General features: G+C 38.7%; 2 protein-coding genes across 7 annotated transcripts; one reads left to right on the forward strand and one right to left on the reverse strand.

Annotated features, from left to right (window-relative positions):
• On the forward strand, positions 1–18,566 carry tpp2 (tripeptidyl peptidase 2). Of its 3 annotated transcripts, none has more exons than XM_051903258.1 (29): positions 1–235; positions 1,951–2,079; positions 2,195–2,290; positions 2,383–2,487; positions 2,938–3,062; positions 3,273–3,436; positions 3,747–3,901; positions 5,365–5,441; positions 5,594–5,721; positions 5,807–6,055; positions 6,591–6,706; positions 6,781–6,952; positions 9,111–9,268; positions 9,351–9,427; positions 9,498–9,604; positions 9,740–9,894; positions 9,983–10,099; positions 10,613–10,713; positions 11,384–11,480; positions 11,566–11,703; positions 11,787–12,031; positions 12,105–12,183; positions 14,265–14,306; positions 15,956–16,104; positions 16,186–16,282; positions 16,360–16,490; positions 16,784–16,991; positions 17,067–17,186; positions 17,270–18,566. In XM_051903258.1, exons 1-29 carry the CDS (start codon positions 71–73, stop codon positions 17,357–17,359), a joined length of 3,792 nt encoding a protein of 1,263 aa, XP_051759218.1. In that variant the 5' UTR covers positions 1–70; the 3' UTR covers positions 17,360–18,566. The 3 variants fall into 3 exon arrangements, with proteins under 3 accessions (XP_051759218.1, XP_051759226.1, XP_051759235.1); XM_051903266.1 differs by having other exon boundaries at positions 14,268–14,306; XM_051903275.1 differs by lacking the exon at positions 14,265–14,306.
• On the reverse strand, positions 18,138–25,967 carry LOC127517517 (uncharacterized). Of its 4 annotated transcripts, none has more exons than XM_051903286.1 (11): positions 25,790–25,967; positions 25,380–25,480; positions 25,105–25,244; positions 24,550–24,667; positions 23,739–24,461; positions 23,515–23,660; positions 23,186–23,309; positions 22,441–23,106; positions 21,921–22,069; positions 21,678–21,801; positions 18,138–20,834 (listed from the first exon to the last, which is right to left on the reverse strand). In XM_051903286.1, the coding sequence occupies exons 2-11, from the start codon at positions 25,450–25,452 to the stop codon at positions 20,449–20,451; spliced, it is 2,649 nt and encodes an 882-aa protein (XP_051759246.1). In that variant the 5' UTR covers positions 25,453–25,480; positions 25,790–25,967; the 3' UTR covers positions 18,138–20,448. The 4 variants fall into 4 exon arrangements, with proteins under 4 accessions (XP_051759246.1, XP_051759254.1, XP_051759263.1 ...); XM_051903294.1 differs by having other exon boundaries at positions 25,854–25,942; XM_051903303.1 differs by lacking the exon at positions 25,105–25,244 and having other exon boundaries at positions 25,790–25,961.
• Positions 25,968–27,818: the final 1,851 nt, after the last annotated feature.

A 27,818-nucleotide genomic window follows, 5' to 3' on the forward strand; every position in this document is an offset into this window, starting at 1 on the left:
TCTCGCGCACATTGTGTCGATACCGGTCAGTCGCTGTCGTGTTGTGTTTTCATTCTCGCTCTGTACGGTCATGTCTACTCATTCCGCTGAAGATCCGTTCCCGTTCCACGGGTTGCTTCCGAAAAAAGAGACCGGCGCTGCCTCGTTCCTCACCAAGTTTCCGGAGTACGATGGCCGAGGGGTGCTCATCGCGATCCTCGACACCGGGGTGGACCCAGGGGCCCCGGGCATGCAGGTAAATCGAGCCCGCGGCTGCGGCTCAGCACTAGGCCGCAGTGGATTTTACTCCCTTTTAAGGCACCACAAACACTGGACGTTACCGGAACTCCGGTGTCATATTTAAACAGTGAAGCACTAACACATCCGAAGCGAATTAACCTGATTAAAGCTGTTAAACACATAAACGGCATGTTTGAAAGGGCAAGCTGTGTCATCCTCATCAATGACTCTGACTTACAAAGAAGCACCATGGTAATACCATAGTGACTTAGACATGTACTATGACACTACCATGGTATTTGTGAGGTATATGATATGGTAGATTTAATTATCAAGTTATTATGGTACTCATTTGTCATGACAGACATCAAAGAATCATTGTATTCTATATGACAATGGCTGTTTCCAAACCTAGTGAGCTGCCCTATATAGACAGCATCAAAGGCTAAACTGCTGTCTAAGTAGGCAGCTCACTAGTTAGTGCTGTGCTGTGTGTCACTGACTTCCAAATATGTTCATCATATAAAGACCCAATTAATACTGTGAAAAATGGATAAATTATAAATGTGTAAAATATTCAGTTCCTATATTAACATTACATCATTGCATTTTTTCGACTCACTGTTAGATGTATTTTATTCATTTTTTTATTTTTAATGCAATTATTTTAATAATGTATTTTTTTTTTCATTTTTTTTAATCAGTACATTTAGTTATTTTTATAATTTTTGTTGTTGTTGTTTTTACACTACTTTTCTTATTTTTATTTATTTTCATTGATTTGGTTATTTTAATCTTTATTTATTTGAATCAAATGTTTTATTTTTATTTAAATTAATCTTTATATTAATCAAATTTATTTATTTAAATGTAATCTTATTTTTATTTATTGTTACATTTTGCACTGATTTTCTTATTTTATTTATTTAAATCAAGATTTATTTATTTTTGAATCCTTTTGTATTTATTTTATTCATAATGTTTTGATTTATTTTTATATTTAATTTTTTTTTATTTGAATCCATTTTAATCTATCTAATGCATAAATTTTTTATTTAAATAAAATGTTATTTTTTCTAATCCTTTTTATATTAATCAAATTTATTTATTTAAATGTACGTTTATTTTTATTTATTTACTGTTATATTTTTACATTGCTTTTCTTATTTTTATTTATTTAAATCAAAATGTATTTATTTGAATCCTTTTGTATTTATTTTAATCAAAAGGTTTTGATTTATTTTTTAATTATTTATTTAATCCATTTTAATCTAATGCATAAATTTATTATTTATTTATTTAAATATTTTTTCTAATCTTTTTCATATTAATCAAATTTATTTATTTAAATGTAATCTTATTTTTATTTATTTATTTTTACATTTTTACGCTGCTTTTCCCTCTGGGGGATCCCCGAACCCCAGTTTGAAAACCCCCAGAAACACATGATGGAGCTGTAAGAGGATCCAGCAGCTGTTTTGATCCCTCACTCAACTGTCAGCTGTTCTAGTTGTACACTACTGAGGGATTCATGCGACGTGCATGTCTTGTTTCTGTCTGTCACCTCAGCCGATCATTTTTAAAAGAAGAATGATCCTATGTAACACTCATTCGGCAACACTTGGGATCATGTGCTCTGTAGAGAGCTCAAGTTTTCAAACGCATCTTTTCATGTAAGCTGATCTGATTTGTCTGACACCATGCTAAAGTATCTCATGCTCTTTCACTCAGACCACCACAGACGGGAAACCCAAGATCGTGGACATCATCGACACGACAGGCAGCGGCGATGTCAACATGTCCACCGTGGTGGAGGTGAAGGACGGGATCGTGGCCGGACTAACGGGACGCACACTCAAAGTAAGACCAGCGCTCTTATTCTGCATCTTTATTTTCATCCGTCACACAAGGTTTCAGATGCTCAGGTTACTAAAACTACATCAGTAACACTAAAGGTTTTCCTGTTTCTTTTCAGATTCCTGCTGCTTGGGTGAATCCGTCTGGGAAGTATCACATCGGAATAAAGAACGGTTATGATTTTTTCCCTAAAGCTCTCAAAGAGAGAATACAGGTAACACATGTTGGTTCGACAGTGCTCGACTTCAAACAAATGCATTGTTTATACATGATAATTCCATGTCTGTCTTCATCACGGCGGTTCAGAAGGAGCGCAAGGAGAAGCTGTGGGATCCGGCACACAGAGCAGCTCTCGCTGAGGCCAGCCGCCGGATAGAAGAGTTTGACCAGACTCACCCGAACCCGTCACAGGTCAGACAATTGCGTACTTAAATAATTCACTTTTTTTATTTGAAGTGGCATGAAAAGGAAGTTATGCTCGTCTTTTCTTCTCTATTGTGTCGTATATCCGAGTGAAACGCTTCTCAAACAAGAACAAATGTAGGGCGGGGCTTGATTTTGTCTGTGGGGAATTGATTGGATGGTTGTGGTTTGCTATTGGTGGATCTCATGTGAGTGACAGAGAAGAGATGCTGCAAGAGGGAGGAGAAGATTATGAATTTAACACAATAATAATGTGCACAGATAAATAATTTAGAATAAACACTGCAATATTCAATTAAAAAAATAAGAATTGTCCATTTTGATTTCAACTTATGCAAATTCTGCCAATACAACATAAGAAAGTAAAGTATTGTTTGATTGTTTTGCATGTTGAATATGTCTGAAGATGAATGAGATCAGGTGTGTTTGTGTTTTCAGATGGAGAAACTACAGAAGGAGGAACTGCAGTGTCACATGGAGCTGTTGGGAACCCTGGAGAAGAAGTACAGTGATCCCGGGCCGGTTTATGACTGTGTGTCGTGGCACGATGGCGTCACATGGAGGTCAGAACATCCCCAACTGAACCAGCAGAAGCGATTAAACTGTTAGCGAACATCACAACGCCATCCACGTTTTGTTTTAGCATGCTTTCCTCTCAATAACAAAATAAACACACAAGGGCTTCCACCACTTTATACTATATTTATTCCTGGATTTGAGTTAATGATTGTGACAGGCAGCAGTTTGAGTGTATGAGTGTGTTTGTGTGTCAGGGCTGTGGTGGACACGTCTGAGACCGGAGACCTGTCGTCCTGCTCCGTCCTGAGCTCCTACAGAGAGAGACAGGAGTACGCCACGCTGGGATACGCCGAGATGCTCAATTACTCCGTCAACATCTACGACGAGGGAAACACGCTGTGTATCGTCACCAGCGGAGGTGAGGCTGATGATAACGCTGCACTGTTAATAGTCAAACGGAAACATTACTTTCGTTGGATGTTTTCATGCTATTTTCCAGTTAAACAACATGCAAAAAATATGCAAAACGATTTTAAAATAAACTTAATTTTCTTCAAGTCAAGTAATCAAGCAACAGGAAAATAACAGATCAATAATGCAAACTATTATATAGTATAATAAAACTCAAAATGAGGTGCTTGTTAGATACAGATAGATAGTTACATCAGTGCTTCATGGGATTTTATGTATGTGTAAGTGATTGTACGCTGATCTGCATGTGTCTGCAGGAGCTCATGGGACACACGTCGCCAGCATCGCCGCGGGTCACTTCCCCGACGAGCCCGAGCGCAACGGCGTGGCCCCGGGAGCTCAGATCCTGGCTGTGAAGATAGGAGACACGCGCCTCAGCACCATGGAGACGGGCACCGGCCTCATACGAGCGGTAAGAGACCTGTCAATCATCATGACATCATCAAGAACTACTGAAACTCTTGAATCAGAGTTATTTATATACTATTATAGTGTTTAAAAATATTTTGAATGAGCTTTTAAATGTATATTTTCCATTTTTATTTTAGCTTGAGTTAGTTTGCTATGTGCTTTTGTAATTTTCTTTTGTTGTTATATTTCTATTTTATTTGTTTTTTAGTAATTTCATACTTTAAGTCGAACTTGTTTTATCTCAGTTGCCAAGTTTAGGTTTTTTCATCTAATATGTATAGTTAGTGTTATTTTGCAATGACAACAATGTCTTAAATCAGGGGTTTTCAAACTGGGATTCATGGAAAAGTTCAGAGAAAAACTGTGTAAAAAATGTAAAGAGAAATAAATAAAAATAAGTTTAAACTATCTAATTAAATAAATTGGTGTAAATTAAAATAAATGAGCAAAATTTTAAATTAATAAATATAAAATGAATTAATTGGATTAAAACAAATAAATTAATTAAATAAGTAAATAAATAAATGATTAAATGATTAAAATCAGTGAAATTATTTAAATAAACAAATATTTAAATAAATCATAAAATATATAAATAAATTTGACAAAAGTAATTCTTGATTGAAATAAAAAAGAAAAGCAAGTTTAAACTAATTAAATAAATTTGAGTAAAGAATTAAATAAATGAGCAAAATTTTTAAATAAAAAATGAATTAATTAGATTAAAATAAATTGATTAAATAAGTAAATAAATGATTAAAATGAGTAATTTTATTTAAATAAATAAATATTTAAATAAAACAAAATAAATAATTAGCTCTTGATTTAAATAAAAAAGAAAAGCAGAAATAGTTTAAGCTTAATGAAATTTGAGTAAAGTAAAAAATTAAAATAAATTAGCAATATTTTTAAATAAATAAATAAATAAGGAATTCAATGGATTAAATTGATTAAATAAGTAAATGATTAAAATTTGTAAAATTGTATTTAAATAAATATTTAAATAAAATATATAAATTTGATAAAACTAAATAAATTTTGATTTAAATAAAAAAGAAAAGCAGTGTAAAAATGTAAAAATAAAAAAATAAGATTAAGTAACTAAATAAATAATTGAAATAAAATAAATGAAATTTGTTTTAAATAAATAATACATTTGATTTTAAAACAATTTGATAAATTTGTAAAACACATCTATCTTTAAATGCTGTGATATAATATAATAGACATTAAACTATACACATTTTATAATATCAATTATTCACAGGGTCTTTAATCACATGAAATATGTCTGAATGTCGTTCATTAGATACAAGAAAAAGGTGTTACTTATTTTTTATAAAGATGCTCAAACATCATGTTGATAATAAACGTGAACTTGAGTAGAATAGATTCACTAAAACTTATCCAAACAGCAGCTGATTCAAACACACAGAGACGAAGTTTGTGTTGTTTTTTTTGCAGATGATTGAAGTCGTGAACTACAAGTGTGATCTTGTGAACTACAGTTACGGGGAGGCGACACACTGGCCGAACTCAGGGTGAGCTTCTGATCAGACATGAAAACTACACACTATTTGTTGGATTGTAAACTAGCTGCTCCTGAGAAAGCTCTGATCACGTCCACAATCTCAGGACGCCATCTTGTGTTCAGAAACATGACACTGTTAACATGACTCTGTTTGTTCTTCAGGAGAATCTGTGAGGTCATCACGGAGGCTGTACAGAAGTATAATGTTTTGTTTGTGTCGAGCGCTGGGAATAACGGCCCGTGTCTGTCCACCGTGGGCTGCCCCGGAGGAACGACCAGCAGCGTGATCGGTATTGACCTAGAATAAAAAAATAGTAGATGATAATATATAATCATCCAATCAGAAAACACTGACCTGTTGATCCTGATGTGCAGGTGTGGGCGCTTACGTCACCCCTGACATGATGGTGGCCGAATACTCCCTGAGAGAGAAGCTTCCTCCGAACCAGTACACGTGGTCGTCCCGCGGGCCCAGCACGGACGGAGCTCTGGGCGTCAGCATCAGCGCTCCCGGCGGAGCCATCGCCTCTGTTCCCAATTGGACGCTCCGCGGCACGCAGCTGATGAACGGCACCTCCATGTCCTCGCCGAACGCCTGCGGAGGAATCGCGCTCGTGCTCTCAGGTACCGACGCCGTCCGTTTGGAGATGTGCTCTCAACCGGAATTTTCATGCTAACAAAATTTTTGTTACACTGCATTTGCAATTGCATAAATAATTCTGAGATTTTTTTTAAATATTTAATTATGAAATGATTTTAGAAAACTGAAATGTTTTAAATGTGAAACTAAGGTGTTTTAATGAGTGAATTATTGAATCATTCATTAAACTGATTTGTTTAAAAAACCGGATTCATTTAGTAATGAAGCACCGTTGAGAGTTGCTCTGAGATGCAGAAAAGTTTGTTGCCAAAATAAAGCAGGAACGAACAAAATTGACAATAGTTTTGTTTAAAATGTAACTCAAAATGTTAGCTTATTGTTTATTTTGAACTGTTTTATAAAATCAATATGACAATCGCAGTAAAAAGTGTCTCAAGACTTTTTGTGAGTGACATGCTTGATAATGTCAGCTTGCATATTATCATACGATGCATATATCACAGCTTTAGCTCATACATTTATACTGTGAACACTGAGGTACGTGTGTGTTTTTGGCAGGTTTGAAGCAGAACGGCGTGCGTCCCACGGTGCCGGCGGTGCGTCGGGCTCTGGAGAACACTGCTCTTAAAGTGGAGGATATAGAAGTGTTTGCGCAGGGCCACGGCATCATTCAGGTACTGAGACAGAGCAGTGATGCCCGGCTCATGCTCGTCTTCATCAATCATGACTGTGCTTATGTGATGCGCAGGTGGAGCGGGCGTTCGACTACCTCATGCAGCACGCGTCGCTGCCCACCAGTAGCCTCGGCTTCACCGTGACCGTAGGATCGCAGCGAGGCATCTACCTCAGGGACCCGACCCACGTCACCGGCCCGTCCGATCACAGCGTCGGCATTGAGCCTGTGTTTCCTGAGAACTCAGGTACACACTACACTTCATACAGGAACTGGATGTGTTAGAGCTCATTCAGAGTTTGAGCTTAACCCTGTGCTGAAACTACCTAATTTGGTGTTCCGGGTCAAAAATGACCCGCCTTTTAAAACGCTTATAGTGTTGTTCTTCTTATTCTTCTTCTTCCGCTCGAGTCTATGGCAGCTCATAGAACCGCTTGCGGGAAAGATGAAATTTGGCACACTGATAGAGGACAGTCCAAACTGTCACCATAGCAAATTTGGAGTCTCTAACTCAATCCCTCTAGCGCCACCAACTGTCCAAATTTGCACTCTCGTTTATGCTAATAACTTTTCTTTTGACCTATAAGGGCTAGAAACAAAATTCTTTTTTCTTCTGATTCCTCTGTTTCCGTGGCTCAACACGATTGAAAAATTGCACCATGTGATGGTTGGGGTTAAAAGGGAAACAGTTACGGCCAGATTGTCCTACCAGGTCTTACACATGCGCACATCAATATTGTGCCATTTCTGTCACACTGAACAACTATTAATTATTGTATTTGCATTATTTTAAAGGTAGGTTTAGGGTTGGGGTAGGTGTAGACGTTAATAAAACACAATCTGATAAATAGCCAATTTAATTTATTGTTATTTTATGGCAAGATTTTGTGTCACTTTCGGACGTAACTGTATTCGCTTCTAGTCACAACCCCATATGATGTCATTTTCCGCCATTTTGAATTTTCCAAAAAAACTACTTTTTCAAACTCCTCCTAGGTTGTTGCTCTGATTTTCACACAAATTGAATCAGATCATCTTCAGAACATGCCGACAAAAAGTTATGGAATTCAAGTGAATTTGTCAAGCCGTTCTCAAATAACGCGCGAAAGAATTCTGCAAAAAGCATGCCGAAATGAACGCCACAATGCTTTAGCGTATTCTGACAAAACTTGGTGTGTGTTATGACAACCATGACCTGAGGGTACCTGCAGAGTTTTGGCACAGTGACACCTAGTGGTCAGGAGGTATGAAAAATAGCTGAACGATACCCAGTTTTCCCATATCGGCCATTTTGGAGCACCGGCCATTTTAAATTTTGTTGTAAAATTCTATATTTTACGAATGCATTGGTGTATCATTTTGAAACTCTGTATGTGTCTGCCATGCCCTGAAGGGGAAAAAGTTTTGAGACCGTGCCACCTTGTGGTCAAAAGTTATAATGAATATTTCCAAAAATGCTAATAACTTTTGATTTAAATTAGCCTATTGTAATGAAACTAGTCTTGATAGATTCTTTGGGTCATGCCGAGAACAAAGATTTCTGAACGGTTTGGCCAAAAATCACAAAAATGGTCCCTTTAGATTTGGTGCAGCATGCCAATTTTCCCATATCGGCCATTTTTTGGCATCGGCCAAATGGTATATTTTACAAACGAAATTCGTTATGTGTCATCGAAATTTCCAAAAATGCTAATAACTTTTGATTACATTAGCCTATTGTAATGAATCTTGATAGATTCTTTGGGTCATGCCGAGAACATAGATACCAATTTTGCCATAGTCGGCTGAACTTCCTGTCTGCCATTTTGATTTTCTTGTAAAGCCTACTTTTTCAAACTCCTCTTAGACCGTTTGAGGCTGTATCTCTGCAATGCTTTGGCATATTGACACCAAACTTGGCATGTGTCATTGTCACCTTACTCTGACCACACCACATGAATTTCATAACTGCACCACCTATTGGTCAAAAGTAATAAACCATTAAATCACATTACAAGTGACTATTTTTATGATTTTTATGAATAAGCCATTTTTCAGCCTAAAATCATCTTAATATTTAATTGCTCATTGTTGCAGTTGGTCTGATGCTCCCAGCCATGATAGCATGACTTATCGTGCCCTCTTTGCGCTTGACCCCTTAATGGCTGCCTGCAGCTATATTTCTTTTTGGATCTGATTGACCTCAGATCAATGAGGCCTACGATCAATCAGATCCAAAAAAAAAAAAACAGTGTATGTACAATTGTCACTTCACTCTCCTCGTCCATCATCTTGGATTTATTTTTTTACTGAACTTGGTGCAATGCATTCTGGGAATTTATCATCTGATGAACCAGACATCATTAGGCTGTGCACATGTGAGTTTGTACCCATGTGTGATAGATTGTGTGATGTGTCCTCCACAGAGAACTCGGCCCGTATCTCTCTGCAGCTGCACCTGGCTCTCGTCTGCAACGCCACCTGGGTTCACTGTCCGTCGCACCTGGAGCTCATGAATCAGTGCCGCCACCTCAACGTCCGCATCGACCCGCAGGGCCTGCGAGAGGGGCTGCACTACACTGAGGCACGGCAGCACATTCCCTCCGTCTTCACGCTGCATTTCAATGTCCTGAAGTGAAATGTGTCATAACAATGGTGTTTTGCAGGTGTGTGGATTTGACACGTCGGCTCTCAGCGCTGGTCCTCTCTTCAGAGTGCCTATAACGGTTATAATCCCTGCCAAGTGAGTCCAGCTCCTCTGTGCCGCCTGCGTTTGTGATGGTGCGTTTCTGATGTGTGTTTGTGTCTAATAGAGTAGCTGATAGTCGCAGTCAGGAGGTCACGTTCACAGACGTCCACTTCAGACCAGGACAGATCCGACGGCATTTCATTACCGTCCCTCATGGAGCATCATGGGCAGGTAATGTGTGAGTGAACTAGTGGTTTTGGTTTTAGTGAGCTATAATAACCTGGCCGAGAAAGGTGAAATTTTACTGGTATTGTTACTGACTACTGAACGAATGATGCATCAATGCAACTATGATTGTTCTTTCAGAGATCTCATTAACGTCTCACTCTGGAGACGTGTCTTCGAAGTTCGTCCTGCATGCGGTTCATCTGGTGAAGCAGCGAGCATATCGAGCAAATGAGTTCTATAAGTTCTCGTCTCTGCTGGAGAAAGGCTCACTCACGGAGGCGTTTCCTGTGCTGGTATGCTATACATAGATGGTCTGCCTAATATGAGTAATATTAGTTTTGCTGCAGGTCACATGTTCATCTCTGTGTGTGTCTTTCTCAGCCAGGACGGACTCTGGAACTCTGTGTCGCTCGCTGGTGGGCGAGTCTCGGTGACGTCACCATTGATTATGTCATTTCCTTCCACGGGCTGGTGACATCACCCTCGCCTATTCATATTGTGAGTCGCTTTAGGCTTTCGTATTTAATAGCACCTTCCTGTTAATACTTTTATTCATCAAGGATGCATTAAATCAATCAAAAGTGACATTTATAGTTTTATAAAGATTTCTAATTCAAATAAATGCTGTTCTTTATTCATAAAAGAATACTGAAATATAACATGCATCACAGTTTTTGCAAAAATATGAACTGTTTTCAACAGTTTCTTGAGCAGCAAATCATCATATTAGAATGATTTCTGAAGGATCATGTGACACTGAAGACTGGAGTAATGATGCTGAAAATTCAGCTTTGATCACTGTATATAAATTACACTTTACTATATATTCACATGGAAAACCGCTGTTTTACATTTGAATAATATTTCATTATTTTTACTGTATTTTTGATCAATTAAATGCAGCCTTGGTGAGCAGAGGAGACTCTTTTGAACGGTAGTGTAGATTTAGCACCATGTGTCAGATGTGTGGTTCATTAAGGGGTCTTGTTTTGTGTGTTCCTGTATATCTAGCACGCCTCTGAAGGGATTTCTAGTTTTGAGGTCTGGTCTCCATTGAGATATGAAGACGTTTCCCCAACAATCACATTGAAGAATTGGGTTCAGCCCCTCAGGTAACCGCACACAACTCACAGATAATCACTGAATAATGTGCAGAAACGCTTCAGTTTCACTCATCTGCTCATTAAAGTCATCATGAAACGGAAGTTGTGCTCGTCTTTTCTTCTCCATTGTGTATATCCGAGTGAAACGCTTCACAAACAAGAACAAATGTAGGGCGGGGCTTGATTTTGTCTGTGGGGAATTGAGTGGATGGTTGTGGTTTGCTATTGGTGGATCTCATGTGAGTGACAGGTTGCCCCGCCCTCATCATCAGAGAAGAGAAGAGATGCTGCAAGAGGGAGGAGAAGATATTCTGATTCAAGATTATGAATTTAACACCATAATGATGTGCACTGATAAACTGCAGTATTCCATTAAAAACAAGAGTGTTGATGCTGGTTTCATGGGGACTTTAAATACTTTTCATATAAATGTTCAATGACTTCCTAAGCTTCCTTTTAAAGCACCTTGCTTTCCTGATCTAGTGTGCATCAGTGTACATACTCATACATGCTGTCAGAATGATGTTCAGTGATGCCCATAAATAGTTCAAGTGGGATTATGAAGTGTATTAGATCATAAACACTCATATAAATGAGCTGAAGCCTTCCTCAGGGAGTGTTTAAATACTTTATATGTCTTCATGAAATATGCACTATGAACTCTGTTTCTCCTCTACAGGCCTGTGAGCGCTAAAATCAAACCCCTCGGCCTCAGAGATGTGTTACCCAACAACAGACAGCTCTATGAGATCGTCCTCACATATAATTTCCATCAGGTGGGGTTTTACATGTTTATGTTGTTGTCTTCAGTCAGTATGATTGATTCTTATTGAGTTATTGATCTTGATTTTTTTTTTTCAGCCCAAGAGTGGCGAGGTGACGCCCAGCTGTCCGCTGCTGTGTGAGTTATTATACGAGTCTGAGTTTGACAGTCAGCTCTGGCTCCTGTTCGACCAGAACAAGAGACTCATGGGTTCTGGAGACGCCTACCCACACCAGGTAAAAATGACGGCAAACTTTACAGGTGATATCTTTAGCGCGGTATCGTATCATGGTTCTGAGATTATGTTTCTCTCCTGCAGTACTCTCTGAAGCTGGAGAAGGGCGACTACACGGTGCGTCTGCAGGTGCGTCACGAGCAGCAGAGCGAGCTGGAGCGTCTGAAGGACCTGCCGTTCGTCGTCTCGCACCGTCTCTCCAACACCCTCTCGCTGGACGTCTACGAGACGCACCGCGCCGCCATGCTGGCCAAGAAGAAGGCCAACTCCGTCACGCTGAGCCCCGGCGCCTCGCAGCCCTTCTACGTCACCGCTCTGCTTGATGACAAGTGAGTGTCCGTCAGCTGCTGCTGTCGACTTCTGAGCCGTCAGAGAATGCAGATGTTTGTCTTTGTGTTTCAGGATCCCTAAAGGTGCAGGTCCGGGCGGATACATCACCGGCTCTCTGGTTCTGCCCAAGAGTGAGTTCGGCAAAAAAGCAGTGAGTCGGCAGTTTCTTCAAACACAGTGTTCATTCAGCGCATCTGTAGATCTGCATGCTGCCGCTTCGCTTCCATCAGCCCGTCTGTGTCTTTATACACGTCTCTTTTCTCATATAGGGGTGTGCGATACTGACAGAAAATGATCACTCCTAACAACTTTGTTGTTAAATTAAATTGAAGTTTATTTGTATAGATAGCACTTTTCACAATACATATTGTTTCAAAGCAGCTTTATACTTATTTACGTAATACTTTAAATATGAAACTAAGGCTGCCAGTAGGTGATGGCAAGTCACTACTGTCTTAAAGGATTAGTTCAGTTCAGAATGAGAATTTCCTGATAATTTACTCACCCCCATGTCATCCAAGATATTCATGTCTTTCTTTTTTTCAGTCGAAAAGAAATGAAGGTTTTATCAGGACATTTTCATTCTGAACTGAACTAATCCTTTAATGAGTGAGTCATTCATTTAAACGATTCATTCAAACTGCTGAATCATTCGGTCATTGACTCATTAATTTAACTGATTTGTTCAGTAAAGAAGCACTGCTGTGTGTTTCTCTGAGATGCAAAAAACACGTGTTTCATTTGGCAATTTTTGTTGACAAAATAAAGCTAAATCAGATAATATTTTTGTCTACATGTAACTCAAACTTGTTAGCTTGTTGATTATTAAACATTTTTACCTTTTTATAAGAGCAGCTCTTCATACCTTTTATTAGATGCATTAATTGTCTTTTATGTCAAATTCATACGTTTATTCAAATTCAGTTGTAAATAAGGCACTGTTACCAATAAAATAGAAAACAAAATCTATTTTTGCACTGTAAAAATGGCACAGAAGCTGCATCTGGAGCAGAATTTAGATTTCAAATATTAAAATATGACTTTCTGATCAAATATTTTAAGGCCTGGTTTCACAGACAGGGTTTAGATTAAGCCAGGATTAAGCCTTAGTTCAATTAGGACATTTAATTAGCTTTTATAAATGTGCCTTAGAAACAAAAACATTACTGGTGTGTGTCTTGAGACAAAACAATGACACTGATGTATTTTCAGATATGCTGCTTTCAGTTAAACATGCATTTTAATCTGGGACTAGACTTAAGTGTGGTCTTTGAAACCGGGGGAAAATGTAAAACTAAAACAGCCAGTAGGTGTCGGCAAGTCTTAATGAGTGACTCATTGAATCATTCATTCAACCCATTCATTCAGGAAGGGAGCAAGTGACTGTCTTTATGAATGAATCATTGAATCATTGATTTGTTCAAAATCGATCAGTCATTCAGGAAAGACACACTGCTGTGTGTTGCTCAGAGACACACAACTCTTCTGTTTAAAGCCATGAAATAGAGCAAAAATATTGACAGTATTATCTAAAATGTAACTCTTGAACTGTTTATATATAATCAATATCACATTTGCAATCGTGTTGATATTTGGGAAAAAATACTCTTGTGACTCATAGAAGTACAAGACAAACGAGTCGTTCTAACTTCATTCTGTGTGTTTTTGTTTGTTTTTTGCAACGACATGAGTGACACTCTGTGTCAGCGTCCACATCATTAAAACAGCAATTTTGACATTATCGTACAGAAGGTGATTCATATCGCACACCCCTACTTGATCATTACTTGATTTCTGTCTAATCAGCTGGTGGCGGTTGTGCTTCACACTGATTCTGTATAAATCTTGTTTCGAGTTCAGAATCAAGAAACAAGAGCATGTCTTTCACATGTGTTGCTCTTCCACTGTCATGGTGCTGCTTCCTGATATACTGTATGATACAGGAAAGCTGCTTCTATTGCTTCAACATTTACATCTGTGCATTTGGCCTACGTTTATCCAGCACCATGTCAGTGATGAGGCGCGTCTGTCTGTCTGTTTCTGAGTTGAAGGGTTCGTCTGTGGGGTTTGGTCTCACTGTCCTGTATATGATCGTCCTGTACTGCTGCACTTACAGTGAATCAAGATGATGTGAAGGAGTAGAGAGCAGAGGATAGAGAGGACAGAGCGTGTGTGCGCGTGTGTGTGTGTGTGTGTGTGTGTTCTCTCTCTGATGTGTGTTATTCTGACCAGCAGGGACAAGCATCAGCCAAACGACAAGGAAAATTTAAAAAGGTACTGGACGAGTAGAGATCCAAAAGAACCTTGTAATATCATAATACTGCAGGGGCTCAATTAAATGATCCATTTAAAGGGACAGTGCACCCTAATTTAAATCAACCTGCTGTTGTTCTGATGCTGTTCTTTTTTTAGACCACAAAAGGAGATAATTAATAAAATGTTCTGCTCACGCTTTTCCGTATAATAGCAGTGAATAGCAAATAGTTTGTGGTCTGAAAAAGAAAGAAGGGCGTACTGCATTAGAACATCAGCTGTGTGAGTAAATGATGACTTAACTTCTGTTTTAGTGTGAACTATCCCTTTAAATGGCATATTCACACACACTAGTGCTGGACAGTATGACCAATATCTTGTATCTCACAGTTGTTTCTGCTGGAAATACAACAGCAAGATGTTTTGTATACTCGATTAATCATGTGTTAATGCATTATAATCCAATAAATGACACCCTGTGCAATTATTTAAGACAAGACTCTGCAGGTAAAACCAGTGTTTTTCATGCACTGCTCCAGTTTGGCTTCAATAACATTCAGAGTAGTGAGAAAACATCCAAAACACACATTTAAGAGTCTATTTAGTGCACTTTTACTGTGAATCTTTTCACACAGCAAACTTCACAGTTTTATTCATATCTATATTCTGAAGGGCTGTTTATACATAATTCACCTGATTTATACAACATTTTACTCCTAAAAAAATCAATTTTTTTTTGTCTGTTGACAGTATTTTCTTATTTAAATCCAAAATCCTCTTTGGAAAAACCTTTAAATCTAATGTCAACAAAATCAAACGAGTTTTGAGAACCTGGCATATTTAATTAGATAATTCCACATTTGCATATTTATAATCAACTAGAGAATATATATTAGTTTTTACTGTTCACCCGTGGTGTCTTGCCTTAATTTAACTGTTTAATTATTTAATTATAAACTTGATGGACTCAAATCAAAAGATTCTAAAGAAATAATCACATTCACTTTGTCTTCATATAGTAGTAATAATAATAATAATTATTATTATTATTATATTAAACAATGTTTTAAAAATTAAGAGCAGCGTACTACCATTGCACAAATAAAAAATTAATATTTAATTAGGAAATATTTTATTTTTATTCTTATTCTTATTATATTAATCAATGTTTTAGAAATTAAGACAGCAATATATTACCATTAACGTAAGTAAAAAATATAATATTTAATACAAATATTATTATAAATTAAAAATTAAGACAGCAATATATTACCATTGCACTAAGTAAAAAATATTTAATTAAGAAATATTTTTTCTAAACAATGTTTTAGAATTAAGACAGTAATATATTACTATTGAATTAAGTACAACATTAATATTTAATACAATTATTATTATTATTATTATTATTATTATTAATTTAAACAGTTTTACACTTAAGACAGCAATATGTAACCCTACTGTAGAACATCTTCATCGCTCTCACATGTAAATGATAAACTAGTTCTTCCATTATTCTTCCATTATTTCTCATGTCAGTCATTAGTTCTTGGTGTCTAAATTCATACATGACACGATGAATCTGACTGTATAGATGTGAACAGATGGATTTTGAGGGTTTGTGGGTAATGTGATTCAGCGGTCACATCTTTGCTGTCTCTCTCACGCAGGACATCGTGCCGATCTTTTACCACCTGGTTCCTGCTCCCAACAAAACCAAGAACGGCAAAGAGAAGGAGAAGGAAGCGGAGAAGGAGAAAGACGTGAAGGAGGAGTTCAGCGAGGCGCTGCGAGACCTGAAGATCCAGTGGATGACCAAGTCAGTCTTCAGTCGTTATTAACTCAGTGTTGTCATCTGTTGTCACATGACTGTGTAATCAGTTAACGCTGCTGTGGTCAGGTTGGACAGCAGCTCGCTGTACGAGGAGCTGAAGGAGATGTTCCCCACACACCTGCCGCTGCACGTCCAGAGACTCCATCAGCTGGACTCAGAGAAGGTACGGGTCAGACACGCGGCACGTTCGGTCGTCGCTCGCGCAAACACATGTGACTGACTCCTTCTGTCTTCCTGCAGGAGCGTCTGAAGCGGCTGGGAGAGATCGCGGCTGCGGCGGATACGGTGATGTCACACATTGACCAGACGGCACTGGCCGTTTACCTCACCATGAAGACGGACCCGCGGCCGGACGCCACCGCCATCAAGAGGTGCAGAGCCGCCGCTCATGTGTACAGCACTGCATTCTGGGATGGAGATATGTGCAAATACATGCTCGTGATTTCACTACAAAGTCAAATTGCAGTTATTTTGTCATTTACTGTGATTGCAATTTGAACTAATTATTATTTTATTAATTTAAACAAAATTTTACATGAAATCCCATCGCAGTGGTGAGAACAGACCAGGATGACGGGATTACTGTTGATGTGTGTAGTTGATGTCATCTCCTGTTGAGGTCACGATTAGCACGCGTGTTCATGACGTGTCATGTGTTCTGCAGTGACATGGAGAAGCAGAAGTCGTCTCTGCTGGACGCTCTGTGCAGGAAGGGCTGCGCTCTGGCGGATCAGCTGATGCAGCCGGCGGCACAGGACGGTGCTAGCGCCGGTGAGGTGGGCAGCTCTGATGACGATCCGCAGGGCGTGGCCAAAGCTTTGACTGACACCTTCTGGGAGGTGCAGAAGTGGGCGGAGCTCACTGACTCTAAGGTGCGCTGCTCAGGAGTTTAACAGTGATTTAATATCTGCTAGATTTTATTTGACACAATCATTCCCTCTCCGCAGGTTTTAACATTTTCCTACAAACACGCGCTGGCAAACAAAATGTACGCGAGGGCCTTGAAGTACGCCACTAAGATCGTCGAGGACAAACCCAGCAAAGAGAACTGGAGGAACTGCATACAGGTAAGAGACCGTCTCCAATAAATGAGATGTTTCCTGTGTGAAATCAGATGAGTGATGGCTGTGAATGTGTCCGTCTCCTGCAGCTGCTGCGATCTCTCGGCTGGATTCACTGCGTCTCCTACACGGAGAACTGGCTGCCCATCATGTTCCCGTCTGACTACACGCCTTTCTAACACACTCACTAATGCAGTTTTTAACTGAGGGGACTTTTAATGCCTTCTGGAAACCATCAGAAACCAAACACCTCATATCACACGGATCCCACAATGCCTTCCTGCGTGTGGATCTCTGCACATCACCGCACTGAACCCACAGTTTGTATCATATCTGTGTGTTTCACTCTTCAGCGTTCATCTTATAATAACCTGCATTCTGTTATTTGAAATGTGATTACTGGGCGTTTGCTCGGTGGACATTTTATATAAGGCAAATATATAAGGCAATATGATGGACGCCTGGTTGAGTTCTGTGGGTGAAATGTCCATATTTTACTCCAGAATCAAAAGAATATATAATTTCTTAGTCTTTTCTCTTTTTTTTTAAATTTTGGGGGTGAGATTTGTTTGTTGTTTTTGTGATTGACCCCTGATGTATGTCAAATGTATGCATGTTTTATAAGGACACAAGGGTCATTTTATGTTCATGACTTTCGATTATGTGCCGTTCTGAAGATTTTGTGTGATTGAAAGTCGTCCATCTTCAGTTTTCTCTCATTCTGAGCCTGGACTCGAACACTTTTTGTCGTGAGATTATCACACGTTTAAACATGTTCACTCATCTTGTATGTCTTGAACTTCATTCAGGGTTTAGACATTGAAAACAGATTAAACTCACCGTTTTGAAAGGTGAGGAACTTTCAAAAGAAACGAAGCCAGCAATTCATGCTACAGTTTTTCACTAGTACACCGTGTCAAAGGATCCAGTACCTCCAGACGCCATGTCACATCCTGCTTTCTCTTTTTTTTTTTTTTTTTTTTTTTTTTTTATTATTATCATGCGTGTTTGTGTTGTTTGTTCAGGGCTCGAGGCGTTTCCAATGACAGGTTCTTCAAAAAATGGCCTTAAATATTCACAATCTTCAACCCCCGTCCACCTCTGCGTTTCTTCAGGAAATATCACATTATTCTGTATCAAAAACCCTTGAATATCTTCAGATATATTTATGGATGTCTTGTATTTATAAAGTATAAATGAATACTAGGTAATGCCAATATTTTAAAGTCATTTTAATTCATGCATAGAGTAGGTAGGTGTTATTTTATATCCATTACTCCTCGTGAGACGTTTCAGAAGTAACAGCCGGTTATTTTGTTAAAACGGTAAATGTGCTGAACAGTGTATTTGATGAAGATTCTGAATAAAATTATCTGGGACTGACAACATATTGTTCATTTTTTGACAAAAACAGGCTTTATTCAGGAGTTTTTCATGTTGAATGTTATGGACAACAGTAGAGTTGCACTTTATTAGAAATGTGTTAAAAAAAAAAAAAGAATGTTTGTTTACCTTTTTAGATGGACATGTATAGTTTTTTATGATGTGGTAAACAGTATTTGGGATATCATGAATATTTATGGTTATGTGCATAGCACAATAATTAATTCATCATTTTATTTTTTTTAACATTTTTATTTTAAAAAAAATGGGAACACAAACAATCTTTATAGGGAAATACAAAAATGATCAATGTAAAACACTTATATAATCACAAAAACGATATTGATTGCATTAAAGTATCATGTTGCTTGAAACCAAAGAATCTATTTTTATACCTTTGACATGTTTAAATCTTATACATTCCCTATATGAATTTAATAAAGCAAAATGAAATAAACACCCAACCAACACAAAAACAACCCCACCACAAAAATCTTGCGAAATGTCTGCCCTAAGTCACTTAATAGCCTGTCTTTATTTAATTCAGTTAAACAAAATCTGATCATATAGGGCATATGTGATCCTGGACCATAAAACCAGTCATAAGTCACATGGGTATATTTGTAGCAACAGCCAACAATACATTGTATGGGTCAAAATGATCAATTTTTCTTTTATGCCAAAAATCATTAGGATATTAAGTAAAGGTCATGTTCCATAAAGGTATTTTGTAAATTTCCTACCGTAAATATATCAAAAATTTATTTTTGTAAGTAATATGCATTGCTAAGGACTTCATTTGGACAACTTTAAAGGCGATTTTCTCAATATTTTGATTTTTTGGCACCCTCAGATTCCAGATTTTCAAAAAGTTGTATCTCGGTCAGATATTGTCCTGTCCTAACAAACCATACATCAATAGAAAGCTTATTTATTCAGCTGATTTATAAATCTCATTTTCAAATTGACCCTTACGACTGGTTTTGTGGTCCAGGGTCACATACATACTCCACACAATCTCTCCATAGTACTGAAAACATCTGCTTAGAAAGGGTATAAGATTCCCAATTCATCATTTTCATTAAGAAATGCATTTCATCTGAAATTAACTTTTTGATTTCTTAAGCACAAGATTCTCCATCAAGGCACGATAAGACATTTTCTTAGTATTTTACGTGGTCTCTTTTTATTTAATAATTTTGTGCTAATTTGTGCAAACTTGTTTTCCTTCAGCAGCTATATTTATTTTAACATCAGCATGTTTTTCTTTACAATGCAGACAATTCAGATTTGTTTTTCATCTGGAGGAATTACTGTTATTATTTTCAATCAGTCTAAATCAAATCTGTCAAACTGAAAGATGACAAAAACAATGTGAATTCTGATCTGACTGTTCAACAATGGATCTCAAAAAAATACCACTTGAAACCACACATATATACTAGTGTAAACGGCAAAAACATTAAATAAATGTTTTGTAATATGAATCAAAACCACAGGTAAATAAGTTGATTTGAGTCAGAAATGTAAAAAAAAATCTTATTTGGTCAGCCATTATGTGGTTTGAAATCTTATTAAAATTTCTGATTCAAAGGATCGTGTCAATCGCAACATGTCGTATAGCAGGTATACGAAGATTTGGTAAGTTGGCCAGTCCAATTATCACTGCCAAACCGTTGTTGTAGAAGGTTTTGGCCAGTCATCCAGTCCTAAAGATTGTTTCTAAAACAAATGGGAATTGTCTACAGTGTGGTTCATTAAACAAACGGCCGTCCATGCGCCACAGCCATGCAGACCTTCACCTCTTCTACCTCTGCCAGCAGTGTAGGTTGGAAAGCCTTCTTGAAGCGGTGCAAAAAGTTAACATCAGTCACATCCCCTATCATCAGATTCTCATGGTGCCCGAGTAAATCCTCACCTCATCCAGCTCTGTCAGTAATGTGGTGTTAAAAGCTTTCTGAAAGTTCTCTATAAATACCAGGTCGGACTGATACCGGACCTTGTTTGCAAAGATTACAGTTGTCTCCGGTCTGCAGAAGTGACGCATGGTGTCGAGAAGCTCAGTGAGACAGTTGTGGTGATAGACCACATCAGCTGCCAATACATAATCATAGTGGTGGGTGGAGCGGGGAAACATCTCCTCTAGTTTGTAGCCCCATGCCAATGCTGTAACCTGAGGCTCATGTTTTCGCTGCTGTCTGGTGTTCCGGTTCAAGTTGCACCTCAGATTTCCAAGGATTTCTGGCAGATCTGTGGCTGTCAGTTTAGCACCTACAAATCAGAGCATTATTTAGTTATGCTTTGTCTAAACCAGGGGTGTCCAATTCTGCTCATGGATGGCCACTGTCCTGCAGAGTTTAGCTTCAGTCCCAATTTAACACACCTGAACCAGCCAATCAAGGTCTTCGGGATAACTAGAAATGAGCAGATTGGAGCTAAACTCTGCAAGACGTTGGCCCTCCAGGAGCAGGATTAGTCATCCCTGGTATAGAGTAGTTCAGGGATGATTACATCAGATATCAAGGCTGCGTTCCACTTCACTTTTTTATGCCCTTCCCTTGCTAACTTCACTCCGTCTCATTGACTCAGATGTACGTCATTGCTTACGTTACATGAGTGCCCACTACTATCGGAACCCGTGAAGTGGGTTGAATTGGATCGTCCTTAGGTCTTGATCACTTGGAATCATCTATGGAGCTGATTTATTTTTTACATTAGGGATGCACTGATATGAACATTCTGGCCGATAACCGATAAATCTAAATCCAAATTTTTATATAATTTTTGAGAGCCTGATTACAAAAGTCTCACCATTCAAAGCCACGTCCCAAACACACAATCATAATGTTCTTATTATAATTTTATGTAGCCTATATGACAGACTTGCACTGCACATGTTGAGCTTAACGGTATTTTCCTTTTTGAAACGATTCCAATCATATTTCAAACAATTCAAAACCATCATGGAAAACAGTGCACATCTGAAGGAAATAAGCCATTATTAATTGGCATTAATATATCGGCCAAATTTTCTTATCGGGCCGATAACGAGAACATTAAAAATGAACATATATCAGCCGGTACCATTATGGTGGAACATTCCCCAAGACTTACCTAGAAGTGTGGCAACTATCGAGACAAGGCCTGTTCCTGCTCCAAGCTCCAGGGTCGATTTGTCAAGTAGATTGATCTGCTGTCGGCCTGTTGCGGTGTCCAGGAATCGGCAAAGGGCCACTGCCTATGACATTCAAAACCAAGTGTTCATAGACTCCATGCATTTTACCTTCTCACTAAGTACACACAGCTTCTTCCTTATTGGATTGGTTGGCCTAATGGTACTGAATGTATCATGCTCACCGCTGGCCATACTACGCTGCCATAATGGTCTATGGATTCCTGAATCTTGATTTCATGACCCAGAAAGTAGTAGATCTCCTTGCCATGACTGTAGTAGACAGTGGGAGCCCAGGATCTCTGTTCAGCTGGTTCTGTGTTGTCAGGTTCAGCTGAGGGAAAGAAGAATATCCCATTAAATAAGGATCCATACAAGCACATTGGTATTAGGGTCACTGTGATTTTGCCAAGTAAGGCACATTTTGTTGATCGTGGAACAATATTCCTGTCCGACAGCATAGCCCTACCCTTAAACCTAACCATAACTTATGTCTAAAATCAGAGGAAAATTATAGGTGAATAACAATGATGTAGAAGCACCTAACCTTTGGTTGTGAGCCTTAACTTGACAAATTGTAAATTTGTCCTTCAAATCTGATTGAATGATTGGAATGTTCCAGATTCAACAATATTGATCCAGCAACATATACTTGGTGAAATCATGTTCACCTTGGTATTACAGTTTACAGTTTGCAAGCCTAACCTTCTTCCTCTTCCTCCACAGATCTTCCAGAATCCAGGAGTTCTTCCTCTTCCTCCACAGATCTTCCAGAATCCTGGAGTTCCTCCTTTACTTGTTTCTCCTTTTTGATGTTTTCTAAACTCTGAGTATTGTCACATTCCTGCTCTTGTTCCACTTCCTCTGCATTGTTTCCTGTCTCGCTTGAAGAGTTTGGTTCCCCGGCATCCTGCTTGCTTGACTCAAGGTCACAGTTGTCCTCCACTTTCTCACTCGTCTCTTGAACCTGGTCACCTTCCTTCTCTGGTGTCTTGCTGGTTGCTACATAAATCCTCACATCATCCAACTCTTCAAGTAGTGTGATATCAAAATATCTGAGGAAGTTGTCAATGAAGCCCAGATCTGAGGCATAGCGGACCTTGTTCGCCCAGACAAGAGTAGTTCCCGGCTGGCAGAAGTGACGCATGGTGACCAGCAGCTCGGCCAAGAAGTCGTGGTGATAGACCACATCAGTCGCCAGCACATAATCATATTGGTGTGTGGATTTAGGGAAGGTCTCGTCCAGCTTGTGACCCCAGAAGAGTTCTGCTACCTGGGGCTCATGCCTCCGCCGGCCTCTCGTGTTCCTGTTGAGGTTGCACGTCAGATTACTCAGAATCTCGGGTAAATCCGTAGCTGTGAGTTTGGCACCTATAGAGCAATTTCAGTGATTATCTTGCAAGGTACAAAATCAAATAGATTAACACATCAATCTCATCACAACACTTACCCAACAGCGTGATGACAACCGAAAGTAAGCCGGTTCCAGCTCCAAGCTCAAGTACAGATTTGTCAAGTAAATCAATCTGTTGACGACCCTGCGGTGTTTCTAAGAATCGGCAAAGTGCAAGTGCCTATATGGAAAGGACACAATTCACATGTTAAAGGTGCACCATGTTTGCTTTGCTCAATTCTACGCTTGTTATCTTGGACTTTATACTGACAGCAATTGCTTTGGATGCAGCAGCACACAAAAGAAAGTTCTTTGGTTACTAATTTCAATGTAAATATACTCTGTGTATTTGTCTCACATTATTTCTGCAGCTGAAAGTGTCTCACCGCTGGCCATATAGTAGCACCGTAAGAATCGATTGACTCCTGAATTGTGATTTCCTGTCCCAAAAAATTGTAAACTTCTTTCCCAGGTCTGTAGTAAATAGTCGGTGCCCATGATCTCACATACTCTTTCTCTGTGCTTCCTTCCTCTGAAAGAAAAGGCCAAATCAGACTTTTAATTCATTAGAGGAGCAACTATGGTCTAATTTTCAGAATGTTTTACTGACCAGATTTCTGCTCTACTAATGTTGAATCCATCTCAGAGCAGCCGTCGTTCTCTTCATCTCCACTGTCCTCAGTTTCAAGGTTTGTGTTGTCCTCCTCTTCTTCTTTGATACTGTTCACATTTCCATCCTCCAAATTTAATGTTTCCTCCTGATTTTCCAAATCAGCATACCCTGGTTTCCTTTGCACATTTTTCTTTTCATATTCTTGCATCTGTTCTACTGTCAGTTTAATCTTTCCTTCAATAATCTCTTGCTTTGACTCTTTCTTGACCGCTTCATCTTGGTCCTCTCCTTTCCTCGCAACCCCTTTGGTCTCTTTTGACGTCGCTAGTCCACTTTCGTCTCTTGTGGTGGCAGAGTAAATTTTAACCTCTCCGTTGTCTGCCAGCAGGGTGGTATTGAACGTTTTTTTGAAGTTCTCCAAAAAAAATAGATCAGAATCGAAGCGGGTCTTGTTGGCCCATATGAGGGTTGTTCCGGGCTGGCAGAAGTGGCGCATGGTGACCAGTAATTCTGCTAGGAAGTCATGATGATAGACCACATCGGCTGCTAAAATGTAGTCGTATCTGTAGACTGAATGAGGGAAGGTCTTATCGAGTTCATAACCCCAAGAGAGCTCCGCCACCTGCGGGGTGTATCTGCAGCGGCCCCGTGTGTTTCTGGACAGGTTGCATCTCAGGTTCCCGAGGACCTCCGGCAGGTCTGTTGCTGTCACCCAACCCCCTGGAGATGATTTATATTGGTGTGAATATGCATAACACAACCATATGCTCACAATATGTTTTGAACAATCAGAATCGTTAGTACGTACCCAACAGACTGGCCACGATGGACACGAGACCCGTGCCGGCTCCAATCTCTAGCACCGCCTTGTCAAGAAGATCAACCGTTGCTCGATTGGACTCAAGGTAGTGACACAGAGCCAGAGCCTAAATAAGAATTCATGATGATTATTTTATGATGATAGAGCAACAAATGTACAAAGGGTTGGAAGTTTGTTAAGGCCCCCTAGTGGGTCCTGGCCCCTTGTTGAGAACCATTGCTCTAACCTAGAGGCATCAAATGTAGTCGTGAAAATGATTAGTTTCAGACTGGTTTCTCAAACACTCTTACCACCTGCCAGTCCCTGTCTGCCATTGGTCAGTCAGTCAGTTAGTCCTGCTCCAAACTCACGTGATTGGTTGAGTCAGACAAACAGATCAATGTTGTGATAGTGTCACAGTGTTTCACTCTTCGAAAATTGAACTACCAATGACTGACTGACTGACTTACATGAAACTGACACACCAGAAAGTATTTGAACATCCAAACTAATGACCAGGGTTATCTATAATATTTCAAATATGTTATAAACTAATTGTCTTACTCCTGGCCAGATGACAGAACCAAATGAATCAAGAGACTCCCAGATTCTGATCTCATGACCAGCGAAATAATGGATCTCCTTTCCAATGGTGGAGAATACAGCGGGCTCCCAGGATGCCTTACGCACACGGACTTCAACTTCTGTTCAATATAACCAATGAAAAAAGATGCATTCCTCATTAAAATCTTTACAGATGTAGAGTTGTGTTTGCAGTTAGAGTTTAAGTGAAGGTAATCTTGGAATTATTTGACAATATTTTTTGGTAAGCGACTTACCATCTGTATCATCTTCCCCAGTGTTCAAGCTCTCCTCCATCTCTGCTGCATTTCCAGACTGACAACAATCCATGATAATATCCGCTTGTTGACAGGACGGACTGATTTAAAACAAAACAATTTTTATTATGTTGACCTGTTAATATCTACTGATGCTACATTTTCTCAAACATTGTTTTGTCAGATTGCTTCATGATGTATGCAAGAAACAATGATAAAATTCAAATAAAGTAACAAAAACAATGAAGTGCATAACATTATCAGCATATCTTTTTTAAAATAGGACTTTGCATTTGGAGAAACGTCAACAACAAGGTATTTCAGAACCTTAAATAGTAAGCAAGTGAAAAGGAATAGGTGCAATCAGATAAACTAGAGCAGCTTTTAAAGTCAAAAGTGTCCACATTTACCTGAAATCACCTCTTACTGTATTTCCTCAAATGCATTTCACAGTTTCAGATGAAATCACTGCACCTTCATCTGGTTTAAATCAGCCGAGGATCATCTGCTTGCAAAGGTGAGCTTTACTTGATTCTGTCCAGTCCACAGCTATCCGGTTAGTGCTTGTGCAACTGCATCTTCAGCAAGGTTATAGGCGAGCATCATCCAACACTTCAGCGTCACACTGAGATGACTATATTTAGCTGGAGATTCATGAAGCAGTGGCACAGACATCCACACAAACACAGAGAAATAGAGCATGATGTAGGAGATTGGCAGTGCAGGTCTATTTGAGGAATCAAGCTTCAGTTGGCACAAGGAGATCAGGAAAATAAACACTAAAGCCCTGAGATAACAGAGCTATTCAGAATGCTAACACCTGTAATCTGTTTGTATAGCAAAATAATATAGCACTGGTTTGACTCTAGGAAGTTCCACACGTCTCACACATTATCATGCATGAAAATGACTCCATTCATAACAAAATGGAATATCAAAATTCTGTTCAGTCATTTCTGTGCCTGCTCGGTCCAGTGATCATCTGAGCCAATTTTGTTGAGAATTGGACAAAATTTGGAGTAGCAGTGAAAAGGAAAACAAATAAAACACAATACAGTACGTTTTGAAATGGATATACAAAATAAAATATTGACTGTGGTCAGCATGCAGAGAGTAATCAGGAGTACCAAGAATTTTGTTTCAAGGACAAAGTTCAAAAGTTATAACCACTAGAAAAGTGGATTTTTGAAATGGTGGTGGCGCTATAGAGTTCATCCTAGAGACCCCAAAGTTGCTCAGATTACTATTGAGGACCTCCTCTATCAGTGTACCAAATTACATCATTTTCCTATGTACGGTTGATAGGGCTGCCATAGACTCCCATTCAGGAAGAATAACAAGAAAACCAAAAGATACAATAAGGTCCCCTATTTAAAACATTTAAATGTAATAATTTATACATCATTGTATTATTTATTATACTTCCTAGCACACAATATATTATTTTTAATGCACATGTATATCGTTTTTTTGTTGTTTTTGTGGTGCAATGTAATACGTACATGTGAAATTCAGATTCATGTGAGATTATTTTTTGCCCCAATAATTCTGTCCCTATCGGTTTCTATGATTCCAGGCAGATGGCATGTGCTAAATGGATTCCACAGAAGGGAAACCCAATATATCACTCATTATATCTCTGGAAGCCACATGAGTTCAACACTGGTAAACTCTCATCCAACTGCCTTTAAATCCTTGCTGTATCTTCTCCAGTTTCTTGTATGACTGTCAAAACCCTCTGGAATCGGTTGGCGATTGAACGCCTTCACCATGTAGGGTCCTGGTATATTTTGGTGGTCTGGCACTTGGAGACATTGAGCCACATTTACGGCATTTGGCAGATGCGTGCAGGTAAAAGTCTCATTAAAATGTTGAAATGATTGGCTTTCCTGCAGATGTTTTCTAAATCTCTCTTCTGCAGTAGATGAATGTCAATCATATATGGTGTATCTACGTTTGCGTGATGTAGTGACACTGCCAGACTCAAGCACATGATCCCAGTATCAAATATCTCTGTATATCATCATCAGACATGTCCTCAGAAGAGCTAAAACATGTTTGTAAACCATTACTGCTACGTGCTATTAGTCATGACCACATCTGGTTACTGTCCTCTGAGCTTAGAAACTATGTAAGATATATGTTTTACTTTTTATTTGGCCATATTTACCATCTAGAAGTACCAAATATAAACAATGTTTCAGAAGCAATAATTTGGAGAAGGAAACCTGACATTGCTAGAAAGAGCACATGAAGATATTTATCACTCATACCATATTTTCATCAGAATGTTTCATGTTCATTTCCCAATAATGAAAAGGCTCATGTTAAAGCTGTAGTAGTAACATGTCTCTATCAAAAAGTCTTCAAAACTTAAGAGAGCGAATGTAATGAAAAACATGATCATATCAAAATAACAGCACTGCTCACAGCTGAATG

Source organism: Ctenopharyngodon idella, chromosome 1 (assembly GCF_019924925.1).
Source record: "Ctenopharyngodon idella isolate HZGC_01 chromosome 1, HZGC01, whole genome shotgun sequence".
Classification (NCBI taxonomy): Eukaryota; Metazoa; Chordata; class Actinopteri; order Cypriniformes; family Xenocyprididae; genus Ctenopharyngodon; species Ctenopharyngodon idella.

Bases quoted from the DNA above. Each gene is read 5' to 3' on its own strand.
- tpp2 (XM_051903258.1), top strand. From the start codon at position 71: ATGTCTACTCATTCCGCTGAAGATCCGTTCCCGTTCCACGGGTTGCTT. The intron at 9,895-9,982 runs GTATGCTATACA...TGTCTTTCTCAG, and splicing joins CGGAGGCGTTTCCTGTGCTG to CCAGGACGGACTCTGGAACT. The intron at 10,714-11,383 runs GTAACCGCACAC...TCTCCTCTACAG, and splicing joins AATTGGGTTCAGCCCCTCAG to GCCTGTGAGCGCTAAAATCA.
- LOC127517517 (XM_051903286.1), bottom strand. From the start codon at position 25,452: ATGGATTGTTGTCAGTCTGGAAATGCAGCAGAGATGGAGGAGAGCTTG. The intron at 24,668-25,104 runs GTAAGACAATTA...ATTCTTATTTAG, and splicing joins GTTCTGTCATCTGGCCAGGA to GCTCTGGCTCTGTGTCACTA. The intron at 23,661-23,738 runs GTCAGTAAAACA...CTTTTCTTTCAG, and splicing joins ATTAGTAGAGCAGAAATCTG to AGGAAGGAAGCACAGAGAAA.